At 42.8% G+C, this 13,573-nt stretch overlaps 1 protein-coding gene across 6 annotated transcripts in view; it reads right to left on the bottom strand.

Annotated features, from left to right (window-relative positions):
• BBS2 (Bardet-Biedl syndrome 2) overlaps window positions 1–13,573 on the bottom strand; it is a 305,860-nt gene that overhangs the window by 67,375 nt on the left and 224,912 nt on the right. For all 6 annotated transcript variants that reach the window (XM_069215826.1, XM_069215824.1, XM_069215829.1 and 3 more), the window contains 2 exons: window positions 11,877–12,048; window positions 1,788–1,917 (listed from right to left, as the gene is read on the bottom strand). In XM_069215826.1, coding sequence (XP_069071927.1) covers window positions 1,788–1,917; window positions 11,877–12,048 — 302 coding nt within the window. The remainder of the gene's footprint in view (window positions 1–1,787; window positions 1,918–11,876; window positions 12,049–13,573) is intronic.

The following is a 13,573-nucleotide window of genomic DNA, read 5'->3' as shown; positions in this document are numbered from 1 at the left end:
GCAAAGGACTGTACCAACCCTGGACATCTATAATGCTGTACCATTACTGGTATTTTAATTCAGACACGGTCCAGAATAAAACAACAGTCTTATGATATAAAACCTTTACCTCACCTCGTCTGAAAAGGTAAGTCCATTTAATTAACAAGTGTTTCCGTCTACCAAGAAGACAAAACGGTCTTATGACAGCCGGCACAAAGATGTTCTCATTGGTAGTTAAGATTATGCACTCCTCCAGTCCACCTCTCCCATGTTACCCCTCTTTAAGTCAAATGTAAATAGGGAACAAGGAGGGAGGCACTAGAAGATGAAATAGATTAGCCAAAACAAATAACCTCTGAACACAGCAAATAAACTGTTCACCAGAGTCAACTTTATCTGATTTAACTCTAAACTCAACAAAAAGGGGTAAAAACATTAGTTGAGAGAAAGTAGAGAAATGTGCTCCCCCAAAGTAACTCAAAGGACATAAGTCAAATAAAATATTAAACCAAACAAAATCAACCGATATTAGATATTTAAGATTAGCGGCAACGATGTAAATGAATCCCCCAAGCAGTTACAATAGACATTGCTTTGCAAGGCAAGGCATCTTTATATAGGATATTCTCCAGTGATCCACAAGTGTCTCTTTTTTGTAAACCCATACCTTCTTTCATGGGATGCGCTAGGGTGGTGGGTGGATGATGCTAAAGCAGGGATACTCTTTGTAATGCTTTTACAATTTTATATGCAATTTACTCTAAGTCCTACACTTGAGAAGAAAAGAACAGGAGCTGTGTATGGCTCTTGTAGTGCAATGGGACCGGTCTAGGGATTTGTAAATGGACCATTGGTTTGCGCATTTCCTCTATCACATGGTCTTGAGGCTGCTGAGCCCCCTTCTATAAATCCATATTCACTGTGGCCTCTAGAATGTCTCTTGAGAGTAGAATGCAGATACTGGGTGTCTTCCACGTGGGCCTGTTGAGTGGAACAGGCCCTCCTTTAAGAGATTCCATATACTTAACAGTACACCTTGCTGCTCTCAAAATCAGCCTGTGATTGTCTTAAAGGAGTGAAAGTGAAGAGTAATTGTAAGCTACAAATAGCGAATTCTCAAGTACAAATACTACATTTTGGAGTTCTGATATATGGTTAATGAATTTCTGGAGTAAACTAGATGAGTTTCAGTCGAAGTCAGGGGTCACAAATGGATTGATGGTGAAGAAATGATGAATGCAGACTTAAAAATTGTGAGTTTCTTGGGCACAAATAAGAACAACTCGGTTGCACAAATTAGACTATTTCTGAGACATAAGTGTATAGTTTCTCAGAGGTGCAAATAATGTGCCTCAGGTAAAAACAATGGATTTCCCTGGAACAAACTGTTCTATATCGGGGCCGCAAATGAGAGAACTCGAAAACAAGATCTATGGGGACTCTTGGACAAGGCAACTAAAATTACAGTAAATAAGAGGATCAAATTGGTTATTGGGCTGAATTTCAAATGAGGAGCAGACATACCTTTTTTTTGTACTGAAAATAGAATTTATGTTTTTTACAGGAAAAAACAAAAATACTAATCCGTAAAGAACGAACAGGAAGGAACTTTCTATCATTAGTGTTAATGAGCAAGTTGTTTGTGTCAACAATCGTAAAGAAAGTCACTGTGGAGAGTGAAAAGACCTGCATATAGTAAGGTGATAATTCCGACTATGTAAGACTTAGAGATATTATAAAATGTGCTAAACAGGTTTTAATGACAGGAATAAAAAAGGCATATAACTAAAAAGTGTGTCACTCACCCTCTGCACTCGCTCACTAGTGGTGAAGTGCACAAAGCTCCGAGGCTCGGGATCTGAGCCAGTGCTCCCCAATGCATACATAGAAAATCGTGGCAGCTGCCTTGTCAATTCAAACACGTGAAACTGTGTGCTGAGGGGAAACAAAATAAACTTAAATGTAGACTGTAACTAGTTTTGCTGCCTTTAAAGAAAAACATAATTAATCGGATTCCATGCTGTGCCCTTTGCTTGTACTGAGTTTATAATACCTAGAGGCATCACTGCAGGTCAGACATTATATTTCCATCACTATTTTATCGTCTGCCCCATCTCTCACAGTATTTCGTCCACTGGAGAACTAATTCAATTTGGAGGAGGAGACAACCCAACAAAGCTCAACTTTGCAGAATACATGAAAAGCATTTTGAGGTGTTGCCCTCCAATTTTGAAGCTGAGGTGGAGGAAAAGAGTATAACAAAATGGTAGAGAACTACGGAAAGCTGACGAAGAAAAAATGTATGGTAATCAAACAAATTACTTACCTTCAGTAACGCCTTATCTGGTAGAGATTCTATTTAGCCGCATATTGCTTACCTTAGAATATTCCCCAGATGTCAGACTGAATCTGGAAAATCTTATACAGTACTTCTGCGCACTAGCAGGTGGTGATTGACTCTGGGTCAGTTGTGCCGGATTTGACATGCATGGTGCCTATGTAGGCGCCATCCCAGCACACTGACATCAGTTTCTTTTCATGACATTTTTGTGCCAGAAGCACGGAGCCATGTTACAAAATTGATGGACCAGTGTGCAAACCTACAGGGACCTTCTAGATAGAAGAAATCATTTGCAGAAGCGGGGAGGGGCAGTAAGGAATCTGTGGTTAGATAGGATATCTACCAGATAAGGGGTTACCAAAGGTAAGTAACTTTTTCATTTGACAGATTTGTTACCATAGAATAGATACCACAGTAACACCTCCCCAGTGGAGGGTCTGTGAACAGCTTTAGACCAGGAAGCCCTGGAGGATGGAACAGGCATAGTGCCTGTCACACAAGACCTATCTGTCAAGGTAGTAGTGTTTAGTAAACATGTGCAGAAAAGCCCACGTAGCAGCCTGACAGATATCCAGGGCGAGGACTCTACAAGCTAATGAAGTGTTCACAGCCTTTACTCTGGTAGAATGAGCACACAAGCCCTCAGGGAGTTGCTTGCTGGCCAATGATTAGCAGATTTTAATGCAGAGCACAATCCAACTGAAGATGGTAAGTTCTTGCACAGCCTTCCCTTTCTTTGTTCCAGAGAATCCAATGAAGAATTGATCACCCACCCTATGTTCCATGGTGCGATCGATGTTGAACAAAAATGCTCTTTTTGGATCCAGGCAATAGTCTCTCCTCCTCTTTGGAGGTTGGGCGGAGGGAAGAATGTCTGCAATGTTAGTTTGGCGAGTTGGAAAGGTGTTACCACCTTTGGCAGGAAAGAGGCACTGATATGGAGAACCAGCTAGGCTGGGAAAAAGATGATGTATGGAGGGTGTGTAGAAAGCGCCTGAAGTTCGCTAACCCTCCTGGCTGATGTGATGGCAACTAAAAAAGCTGTTTTGATGGTCAAGAGACACTGACACAGAAGACAGCTATGCATAGGCTCGAATTGCGAGCACATCGAAAACGTTATAACTAAATTGAGGTCCCACTGGGCATAATGAAGGGTTTAGGAGAAAACATGCTGAAGTCATTTTAGATAACGTGTCAACTGGTGACTCAAACAGGAAGGGCTGATCCGGCAACTGTATGAAAGCTGATATGGCCGAAAGATATCCTTTAATTGTGCCCAAAGCAAAGCCTTGCTGAGCTAGTGATAACACAAACATCATCTCAGATCCAGGCGCTGCAAAAAGATCAACATGTTTGGCAGTGAACCAAGCCACAAACTTGTCCCAACACTATCCATATACAGTTTTAGTTGAGGGATGCCTGACTGCCAGAATAACTTTGCAGATTCCTTAACAGAGGTCAAAGACTGTAGGCTGCTGCCGTTCAATTTCCATGCATGATGGTGGAGTGTGTACAAGTTCAGGTTCAGGACCCTGCCATGTTGCTGCAACAGGATATCCTCCCGAAGGTGCAGACTGATTAGAGGACCGATGCTTAGCCTTCGGAGTTCCAGATACCATATTATCCGTGCTCATTCCGGAGCCACAAGAATGACTTGAGCCCAGTCATTCCTGATCTTCTTGAGAACTCTGGGTTGGAGTGAAATTGGGGGGGAAGTCGTACAGAAGGCCTGAATTCCACTCAAAACAAAGTGAGTCTCCAAGCGAGAGCCGCCTTGGAAACTCCAGCGGGCAGAAGTTCTGATACTGCATGTTCTCTTCTGTAGTTAATAGATCTAACCAAGGTTCTCCCCAGTAGTAGAAGAGACCTGTACCACATCTGGATGGAGACACCATTCGAGATCTGCGGGGGAGGCATCAACAGCTGAGTTTGACTGCCCTGGCATTCAGAAAGCCTGCCAAGTGTCATACTACTATGAAAATGTCCTGACATTCCAGCCATATCCACAGGCATAGAGCTTCCTGGCACACGGCCCATGGCCCCACTTCGCCCTGTTTGTTGCAGTATCACAAGGGAGTGGTTTTGTCTGGGAACACCTGAACTAGCCTTCCCTTGGTAGTAGGGAGGAATGCATTTAATGCCAAATGGATCACTCCAACAAGTTAATGAGAAGCTGAGACGGCGCTGGAGACCAGAGTCCTCTGATCTCCACCTCGGCCAGGTGGCCATCTCAACCCAGGAGTGACGCATCTGTCATCACTGTGAGCTCTGTGCGGGGAAGGGAAAGGGGTCTGCCATGGACCCAATCGTGGTTCATCAGCCACCACTGCAGACCTTTTTCAGTTCTTCATTTTGATATCTGAACCAGGTCACAGAGACTTCTCTTCTGCTGCACCCACTGGGACCTAAGGTCCCACTGCAGAGGCCGTACATGCATGTGTTATCAGCAGGGTGTAGGAGGCCATGAGGCCCAGCAGCCTCAAATCAGTCCCACCAAAATCCAGGATAGAGGCTGAAACATCGCAAACAAAGCCTCAATATCCTGGCCTAGCCGTTCCAGAGGACAGGCCCAAAGCTGTATCTCTCCAGAATGGCTCCGATAAAGACAGACAGGAAGTCAGGTGCGAATTTAGCACACTGATAGTGAGCCAGAGCAAATGAAAGGATCTGCCGTAGTCTGGAGGTGGGTGATGACTGACTGGAGGAGCCTGCTTTCAGCAGCCAGTTGTCAAGGTAGGGAAAGACTGAAACTCCTGATCTCTGCAGATGGGCTGCAGCCACTGTCATCACCTTAGTGGACACCCAAAGTGTGCTGGTAAGGCCAAAGTGGAGCAGAGCAAAGTGAAAATGCTCGTGGCCCACCGTAATGGGTATGTGAAAATAGGCATCCTGCAAGTTGAACGCTACCATTGAGTCTCTAGGGTCCAGGGCTGACAGGACATGAGCCAAAATGAGCACTGTGAATTTCTCTGCTAAATCTACATGTAATTCTCTATCCTGATTCATGCCTTTGTCCTTCAGCTCTTAATCTGATAATCCTGCTCCTTTCTAACTTGCGTATGGCTAATGTTACACACCGGTTTTGTTTGAAGTCTGTTGTCTATTTTGCAACATCACGCTATTTCAGCGTCTTTACAGTCTGAAGCTGGAACAGCAAGTTACCTTCATAGCCATTTTACCTGCTCAGGGTTAGTAACTTTTATATGGGAGCCCAATCTTAATAAAACTTCTACTTGGGATAGCCAATGTAAGCATTTCTTTTTTCATATTTTGGATTACTTATGTAAACATTGGTTGTCTTTTATTCGGTTTTGCAGCTTATCATGACATTACTTCTACAAAAGCCAAAATTGGGGGCATTTTTTAGCTTGGTTACAACGGGAAACAGAACCCGCGGCTAAGTTACTTCTTGAATATTTCACCATTTTCCTGCTTTTATGTGCTGGTAAGGGCACTCTCAATTTAGAACAGTATTTTGAACCCTCTTTGTTTTCTTTTTTTGGCAATACTCTCAAACCAGCTCTTTATTATTTCAGTCCTAGAAGAATTGGGATAGGATTTCACACATCAAATGACATTATATGTAAACAGAAGCTTCAGAGGTATTGGCACAATTAGTAAACCTCTAACTCGGCTATAGTTCTTTCTCAGCTGGCAAGGCTTGCATTTTACTTTCTCAGGGGATTCTCTTTTGACGTTTAGACTTCAGTGTGTGTAATGATATGTGAGTTTTGTACTTAGCCTAGCACTACACTGTCACATTAGTGACCACCAGCTTAATTCTGCCTATTGACTTTATCTTAGCATTAGGCACTGCCATGTTAAAAGCTGCAAGTGATTTTCCACGTTGGACAATGTGCTCTGTCTTGTTTTTGTGTCTTTTTTCCCACCAAGGGCATAGGCTGATAAGAATGTACTCAGACGGCAGGGAACAGACTTGTTGTGGATTATCACCTTGGGACTGTGGCCTTGTCCCGACGTGTTATTTTCAAAGCAGGCCTAAAGCGGTCAGCATTTTTTTAATAGTAAACTTCTACAGGGAGAGAGAATTTCTAGAATCTTCCTCTCTTGTTTGTTCAAAGTATAAGAGGCCGAGACCAGATGGACAAGGGACAGAGAGTGTTTGCAGGTTTCAGGCACATCCAGGACGCTGGAGTGTGCCATCCTTCCCGTGAGGATAATTGATCTCTCTCTCCTCAATAGATTCTGGGATCTGGCGATTTGATACTGATTAGGAGAGAGATGAAAGAGTGTTGCCCTTGCCTCATGGTGATGAATTCTTTTTAATTCATTATTTGCTTTGCATTATAATATAGATACATGTATATGCTGTGTGTATTGCAGTGGAGAATAATTTCTACATTATTGCTGTGACCATTTTTAAACATATGCTTTCAACATGCTAATCTCATTTTAGGAACCTTGCGTACTGAAATAATATATGTCTTCTTTGGACTAAGAAGCGCATTCCAGAGATTTTTTTCAGTGCATGAGTGCTTCAGCTCGGTCATCAGTGAAGCAAAACAGTGTGCTCATATACCACATAGCGTGCTAGTCTGTTTTTTCTATGTCGTATGTGTCCCGGAAAGAAAAAAGCTGAGGAAGGCGGCGATGTGAAAAACAAAAGAAGCAAACATAAGTATAGAAAAAGGAGTTCAGAGTCTGGCACAAGAATAGGACAAACACTGGCAATACCAATAGGTTTTGCCTATGTAAGATCAATTGGCTGTCTCTATTTTATTTTTCACATCTTGCACAGCAGCTCAGCTTAAAGAAAAAAAGCACTTTGACACTTCAACGTTGTCTGTGTCATACTGTCTTTTTTTCTTTTTACTTTAACCCATGTTAGAGAGCAGTCTGCACTGCTGTACAACACTTTAAAGAAACACTGACAAAGCCACAGATCTGGAATAGGGGAAACCTATCAGCTTTGCCAATGCAGTAAGTGTATGAGTACTGCATGAACTCGGGGCGATAGTGCACATTAATCACGAAACTACCAAAAAGCAAATACGGTCATTGCTTCCAATGGCAACAGTGAGATTTGCAGTGTTACACATGCATGGTGTTTCCTCGCACATTGCTGCAACTAGAGGGGGCTGGGTAGTCACTGCAGTTGCTGCTTGCAGTGCAATATGAGAGCTTGTTAATAAATGACTAATTCTCCAATTAATTTATTAAATGCATGTAGTAAGGCCTAAGTGCACACGCTGAAACACAACATAAAAAATGCAACAAACTGACAAGATTTTAAAGAATAAACACAACACAGTTAACACTGTCAAAGCTGTGAAGATGAAACAATTGTTTCAAACAAGTGGAGTACCAAACTGTTACACTCTTACCTTGCCATGCATGTATGCAGAAGTGATAGCCCATGCTGAATGTATGCTTTGCGTCTCTGGCTTTATAGACTCTGCCTTAACGAAGTCTTCATCAAACAGACTATAGTATAGATTACAGCGCAATCTAGGCTTCGGAACTGCATATGGCAACCACCTAATGAAGCATGATAGCCCATGCTGAATGTATGATTTGCGTGCCTAGCTTTGTACACTCTGGCTTAGCGAAGCATACATAAAACAGACTACAGTATAGATTACAGCGCAGTCTAGGCTTTTGAACAGCATATGGCAACCGCCTAGTGAAGGATACAACGCCCATCTTGAAATAGAACTCATTCTCTTTAGAACGGAGGGATTGGTGGGAGTGGTGGGAGTTGTTGGGCACTACAGAGTAACCAAGAAAAACCACGGGCTCTACTTCGCCATCGGGAGTAAACTCAACTGAATGAAATGAAATGTATCTCAATTTCGGAGAGTCCCATGGCCTTGGAGATCTACGCATGGACTGTAGTGTTTGACCAGGCCTTGTTACCTTTCAAACTAACATGGGACCCTCTCCAAAAGCTGCAAGAGGCAAGCAACTAGCATGCAGGAGGTGGGTGGTGGCGGGGAGAAGCAACGATAAAGCAGGAAGGATAGCGGAAGCAACAACAAAGGGGGACGGGGTGGGAGGGACAAGGGAATCAACGACAAAGTGGGAGGGAGAGGACAAGCAACAAGGATGGGAGGGGTGACAGAGAGGGCTTGCAATCACATGCACTCCTATTTAGCGCTAGTGTAAAAATTACGACATTGCAGAGACACGGATGGCTGGGAACAACGTAAAATAAAAAAAGTAGAACCTCAGAAGAGCACGGTCAGTGGAAGGACACTGACCGCCAGCCACTGATCGCCAACCGGAACTAGTACTTCATCCAAGCTCTGGGGAACAGCCGAAGCCTGAAGGAGAAGAGAGGAAGTACAAAGTGATGATGTGAGGATTCCTGCTGACCAATGTGAAGCAAAGAAAGGAGCAACCAGAAAAGCCAACTAATGGTAAGTAATGGGAAGGCTGTGGGTGGGTTGTAAGCCTGTGGGAGAGCTGTAAGTCCCTTTTAAGATTTTGTTTTCAAAGACAAAAGATTTTGCCACAGTGCAAGCTCTGTGCAGATGGGAACAAAAAGATCACCACTACCCTCAGGAGTGGCGTGGGGGATTGCGAAATGAGGGTGGGAGAAGGGGGTCTGATTGGGAGGGGGTTTCCTGCAAGAATATTATGAGGATTCAGGAAAGGAAGTCCTGTGGTTAAGGCAGCCACTGTTCACCAACCAGATGGAGTACTTCATCCAAGCTCCAGAGAACAGCCTAAGCCCAAATGAGAAGAGAGGAAGAACAAACTGATGACATGAGGATTCCTGCTGATGCTGACCAGTGAGAAGCAAGTAAGGGAGAGTGACTGGAGAAGCCAACCAATGGTAAGTAATGGGAAGGCTGTCGGTGGGTTGTAAGCTTGTGGGCGGCCTGTAAGTCCGTTTTCAGATTTGTTTTTTTTCAAAGACAAAAGAATTCACCACAACCTAAAATAAGGTGGGAGGGGATCAGAAAGGGAACCACTGCCCTCTGGATCAGGAATAATTCCTTAAAAATGAAAAGAATGAAAAGAAAAAAGGATGAGGTTTGAGGGATCCTCTTCCAAATTATAAGGAAGAAGGAAGAGAAGTTAAGGAAAAGCAAGATTTGGTGGGGGGTTCACCAAAAACAAGCTATCAGAAACACGTTACTTAGGTTGACTTTTCACTGAATTTGTCATAAGGACTCTCGTTCTCTAACGAGGCTGCTGGATTTGAGGTGGCAGCACCTCTGCGTTGCAGGTGACTAAGTCACTCCCACACCAGTTGGCAGCTGTGGGGCCAACCCTCCTGGGTCTCTAGCAGCACCTCATCCAAACAGGAAAGGTGATCTGTGGCAGCCTTGCATGGAACTCTAAAAGCCCCTCACAGAAATCGTGATCAAACAAGCCTTACCCTTTTCTCTCCACATAGGAGTCTCTTACACACACACAGGCAAGAACAGAGATGCAGGACAGTTTTCAACATATGTATTGAAAAGACTGCAATGTATGATAAAATGCCTGAGCTGCAATGATTAAGATAATGAAGAATAACAAAATCAGGATTGTGAAAATTAGAGATGTATTATAAACAACCCCAACATACTGTCATGACATGAGTATACAATTCCTACCTAAAAACCTTATCTCTAGCCCCCAAACAAGAGCATGGCGATGCAAGTTAAATCTGTCCGTACAGTGTCCATGAAAAGGACAATCCCACCCCCGTTACCTTGGTACCAGGTCAGGCCGCTGGTCTTCAGATCAGGATCCATGGAGACACTGGGCTGAGGTCAACCGAAAACCAGCATTCAGCATGGATTTAAACTCTAGCTGGAACCCCTCTAATATCCTTTGTCCTACAAGATGTTTTACAGGGGACATGCTTATGTACATGCATAGAAGCCTGACGCGGGTATGTACCTAAGCGATGGACTGTTTACGCAGTCTTGGGGTCAGCAATACAAAATATAATTCTGTGTGCCTCGCATTCTGTTTTTGTGATTCTGAGGAAAAGAACATGATGCAAAAGTATGGTGGTTCATAACACTGATGATGATGCTTTCACAGAGTTGCAGCTGATAATGAAATTAAAACACTGCCTTAAAAGAAGCTATAGTAAAATGAATAAAAATTGAATAGATAAATACAGAGCATGATCACTAGGCAAAAGGGCACAGCCAAGCCTAAGCTAAGCTATCACTGGGCACAAGCAGCTAACTAAAATGGACCTATGACAAATTCACATAAAATTGAATAATTAGGTTGTAAATGTTCTTCCAAATGTGATTTTGGAGATAGAGCATTGATCCTTTTTACTGGCGCTGGTCCAGAGATTCCCTCCATGGACTACTAAACAAATGTTCATGGGGAAGCGCAAGATAAAGCGACTCATCATACCCTGTTTGAGAAATAATGTGTATTGCCTCAAAGAGAGAATTTAGCATGAGTAATTCAGATTGTGTAACTCAGATGCTCCTGAACTAATTGTTAATGACCTTAGTATTTACTTGCTCATCCTCGCTCCTCTTTCCGTCTTATTCTTTTTCTATTGCTAGACAGTTTGCCAGAAACTGAAGATTTGCTCAAAGATAGCTCTGGTACCAAAGATGGAACATATTTTGTTCTTCAAGAATTGCCTTCTACCCCTTTAAAATGCAACATGCTCTTTGAAATTAATTAGGCCATTGCACTTTGATCAAGTTTGCAATGCTCTGAACCTGTTTGGTAGTGTTCCAAGCCAAGACCTTCCCTCTCTGGTACCTTCCATACGAGTACAGAAGTGAAAAGATCCTCTAGTACCACAGAATACAGAGATTTGCAACTTGTTTTCTCTCCAGACAAAGTCACAAGTGAATGCACTGAGGTTTTCCCCTCAGTATCGGGACTTAGGAAGCCCAAGACTGAGGAAGGCAACCTTCCAGTCAGTATGACTTGGCACTTCTGGATCAGAGACCACACGTGGTGCTTATTACCTCATATCCAGATGAGACCTCTTCCAACATGCAACGAGGTCCAGGTTCCTCAACCCTGTTGGTCAGTCCATCATGCCCTTCAAGGACCACACCAAAATTCCAAGTAATCAAATCACAAAATTAACCGAATGCCAATTCCATAAACATGACAGTCTTTGGGTGTGTCAGCCTGCATAAACTGCCAACAGCATCCAAGGCACTGCATGCAAGAGAGAGGGTGACAAGTTTTCTAGAATTTGAAAAGAAAACACATCACAACCCTTTCAGGTATGTGAGACATATAAAGAATGAAAGCTTGTCTTAAAAGAGGATGAGCTGCAGATGTCCTTCTCATGAAGGAAAAACAGAATTTGGTGCAGTCAATAGTGATGCCTGTGTAAATGGCAGAGATCAAACATAAAGAAAAATAATAGCCTACGCAGAGCTACAAAAATCTTTTGAAACTAGGGTATTTTTAGACTTTTTTTCCTGGGTGTACTACTCTGCTGAGAAAGGAAATTCATAGCCAGTTCAGAATCACAGTAAGTGAAACAAGAGAGGATCATGAAAACCAACCGTTGATGCCAGACAGTTCAAAAGTAAAAAAAAGAAAACACATACAGTATCAATACCCCTGAATCTTGTAATGTAAATCACAAACATACCTGCTTCTGTAACCAACAAATGCTTTTATGTGCAAATCCACCGGAACGTCTTTGGGAGGTGTGATGGGCACACGAATGTGGCCAGAGAGGCTCTGAACATTTGGATGAACTACATGACTTTCACCTTCAAATATACCCTCCGCAAAAATTAGCACTGCTCGGATAATTGTATCTAAAAAAACAGATAAAATTAAAGCAATCAATGTTATAAATAGCTGTGTTCTTCAAAGATTCTCCACAACTGATAGACAAGAAGTTAACTTCACAAGGCAGCCTGGGTACTCCAATTTAATAGGTAGTCAGCTGTCTCCATCTGTTGGCAAAAGCCACCACGTTGTGATGGAACCAATCTTAACAGCAGATGAAGGTAGACTGATGTGTGGTACCTGCAACTAGGATCTTATCACCGTGGTCCCAGGCTCCTAACGCTAATTCCCTAATGAACTGTGTTTTATCTTTAAAGTGGCTTCCTTAACATTTAGTCGTTTTACCTAGTCACAGCAAAATATCTGTGCACAATCCATTGTTCTCTGGAGCACTCCCACAGTAGCAGCAAAACAGTCTACCCTGTCCAGTTCTGAGCTTCAAATGATATCTGTCGATCTGCCAGCTTTCAACACAATCGTGTTCCTGTACATCAGACCACAGGGTTCTCGATACATTAGGCTGCTTGAGCTTGGGAACATGTTTCAACATTTCCTAATGGAAATCTGACTACTGATATATTTTGGGGGGAAAAAGCAGTTAAGCCACCAATTATGCATGTATTATGTAAGTTTTCAATGTCTACTTATACTTTTATTACTGCAGCCAGGGAAGAGCCAGGGTATTTCTGGCAAAGATAACTCCTCAAGGAGAAAAAGAGAGTTGGCATACATGGTGGAAGTGGGGTGAATGGACTTGACATTAAAGCTTTTGGGTTGATTATCCTCCTCTGTTATCTTCTACCACCCTAGGGGTCTACATTCATTGACTCTCCATGCCCGTCTAGTTCCTATTGTAACTATCAATCGGCCGGGTGTAGTACTTGTGACCGTATGTCATCAACTCATGAGGACTGTCCGCAATCCACAAAACACAAGGTGTCTTCAGATGGAATAATCTATTGAGATGTTATCGACATAGAGCTTTCAGTGAAAAGGCCTGTACCCATGGGTTATATTTTTGCCACCACCACTGCCAGAAATCTCTTTGTCCAGGATTAGCGGCACTACCACCCATCACATAAGGTGGGGCTCACTTTGGGTGACCCCTTTGACACAACCTGGCCCTAAAAACAAACTAGTGCAAAAACAAAAAAAGCGATGGATAGAATTCTTGAATTAATTTCCGCCACTGATTACTCTGGGTCAACTTCCGGTATGTCATTATTTTGCTCTATGTACCAAGAGAAGACAGAGAACAGCCTTGTGCAATTCCCCTGTTCTGCTCCTATATGGACATTACAGTGAGGAAAAAAAATACAAGGTTACACTTTTTGGCAAAAGACTCTCGCTTTCTGGAGCAGGTGGAGTGTAATCACAGAAGCATTGATGTTGAATTCTACAACCCAGTGCCCACAACCAAGGTTCCAGAATCAAGGGAGACCCTTTTATATTGTTATATAGTATTACTAATTTACAGACCTGTGTATAGTATTTACCTGACCCTCAAAAATACCTAATGAAAGTTCATGGCTTATGTGGCATATGATAGCA

This window comes from Pleurodeles waltl, chromosome 12, assembly GCF_031143425.1.
Source record: "Pleurodeles waltl isolate 20211129_DDA chromosome 12, aPleWal1.hap1.20221129, whole genome shotgun sequence".
NCBI lineage: Eukaryota > Metazoa > Chordata > Amphibia > Caudata > Salamandridae > Pleurodeles > Pleurodeles waltl.
This window is presented reverse-complemented; position numbering and strand designations above follow the sequence as displayed.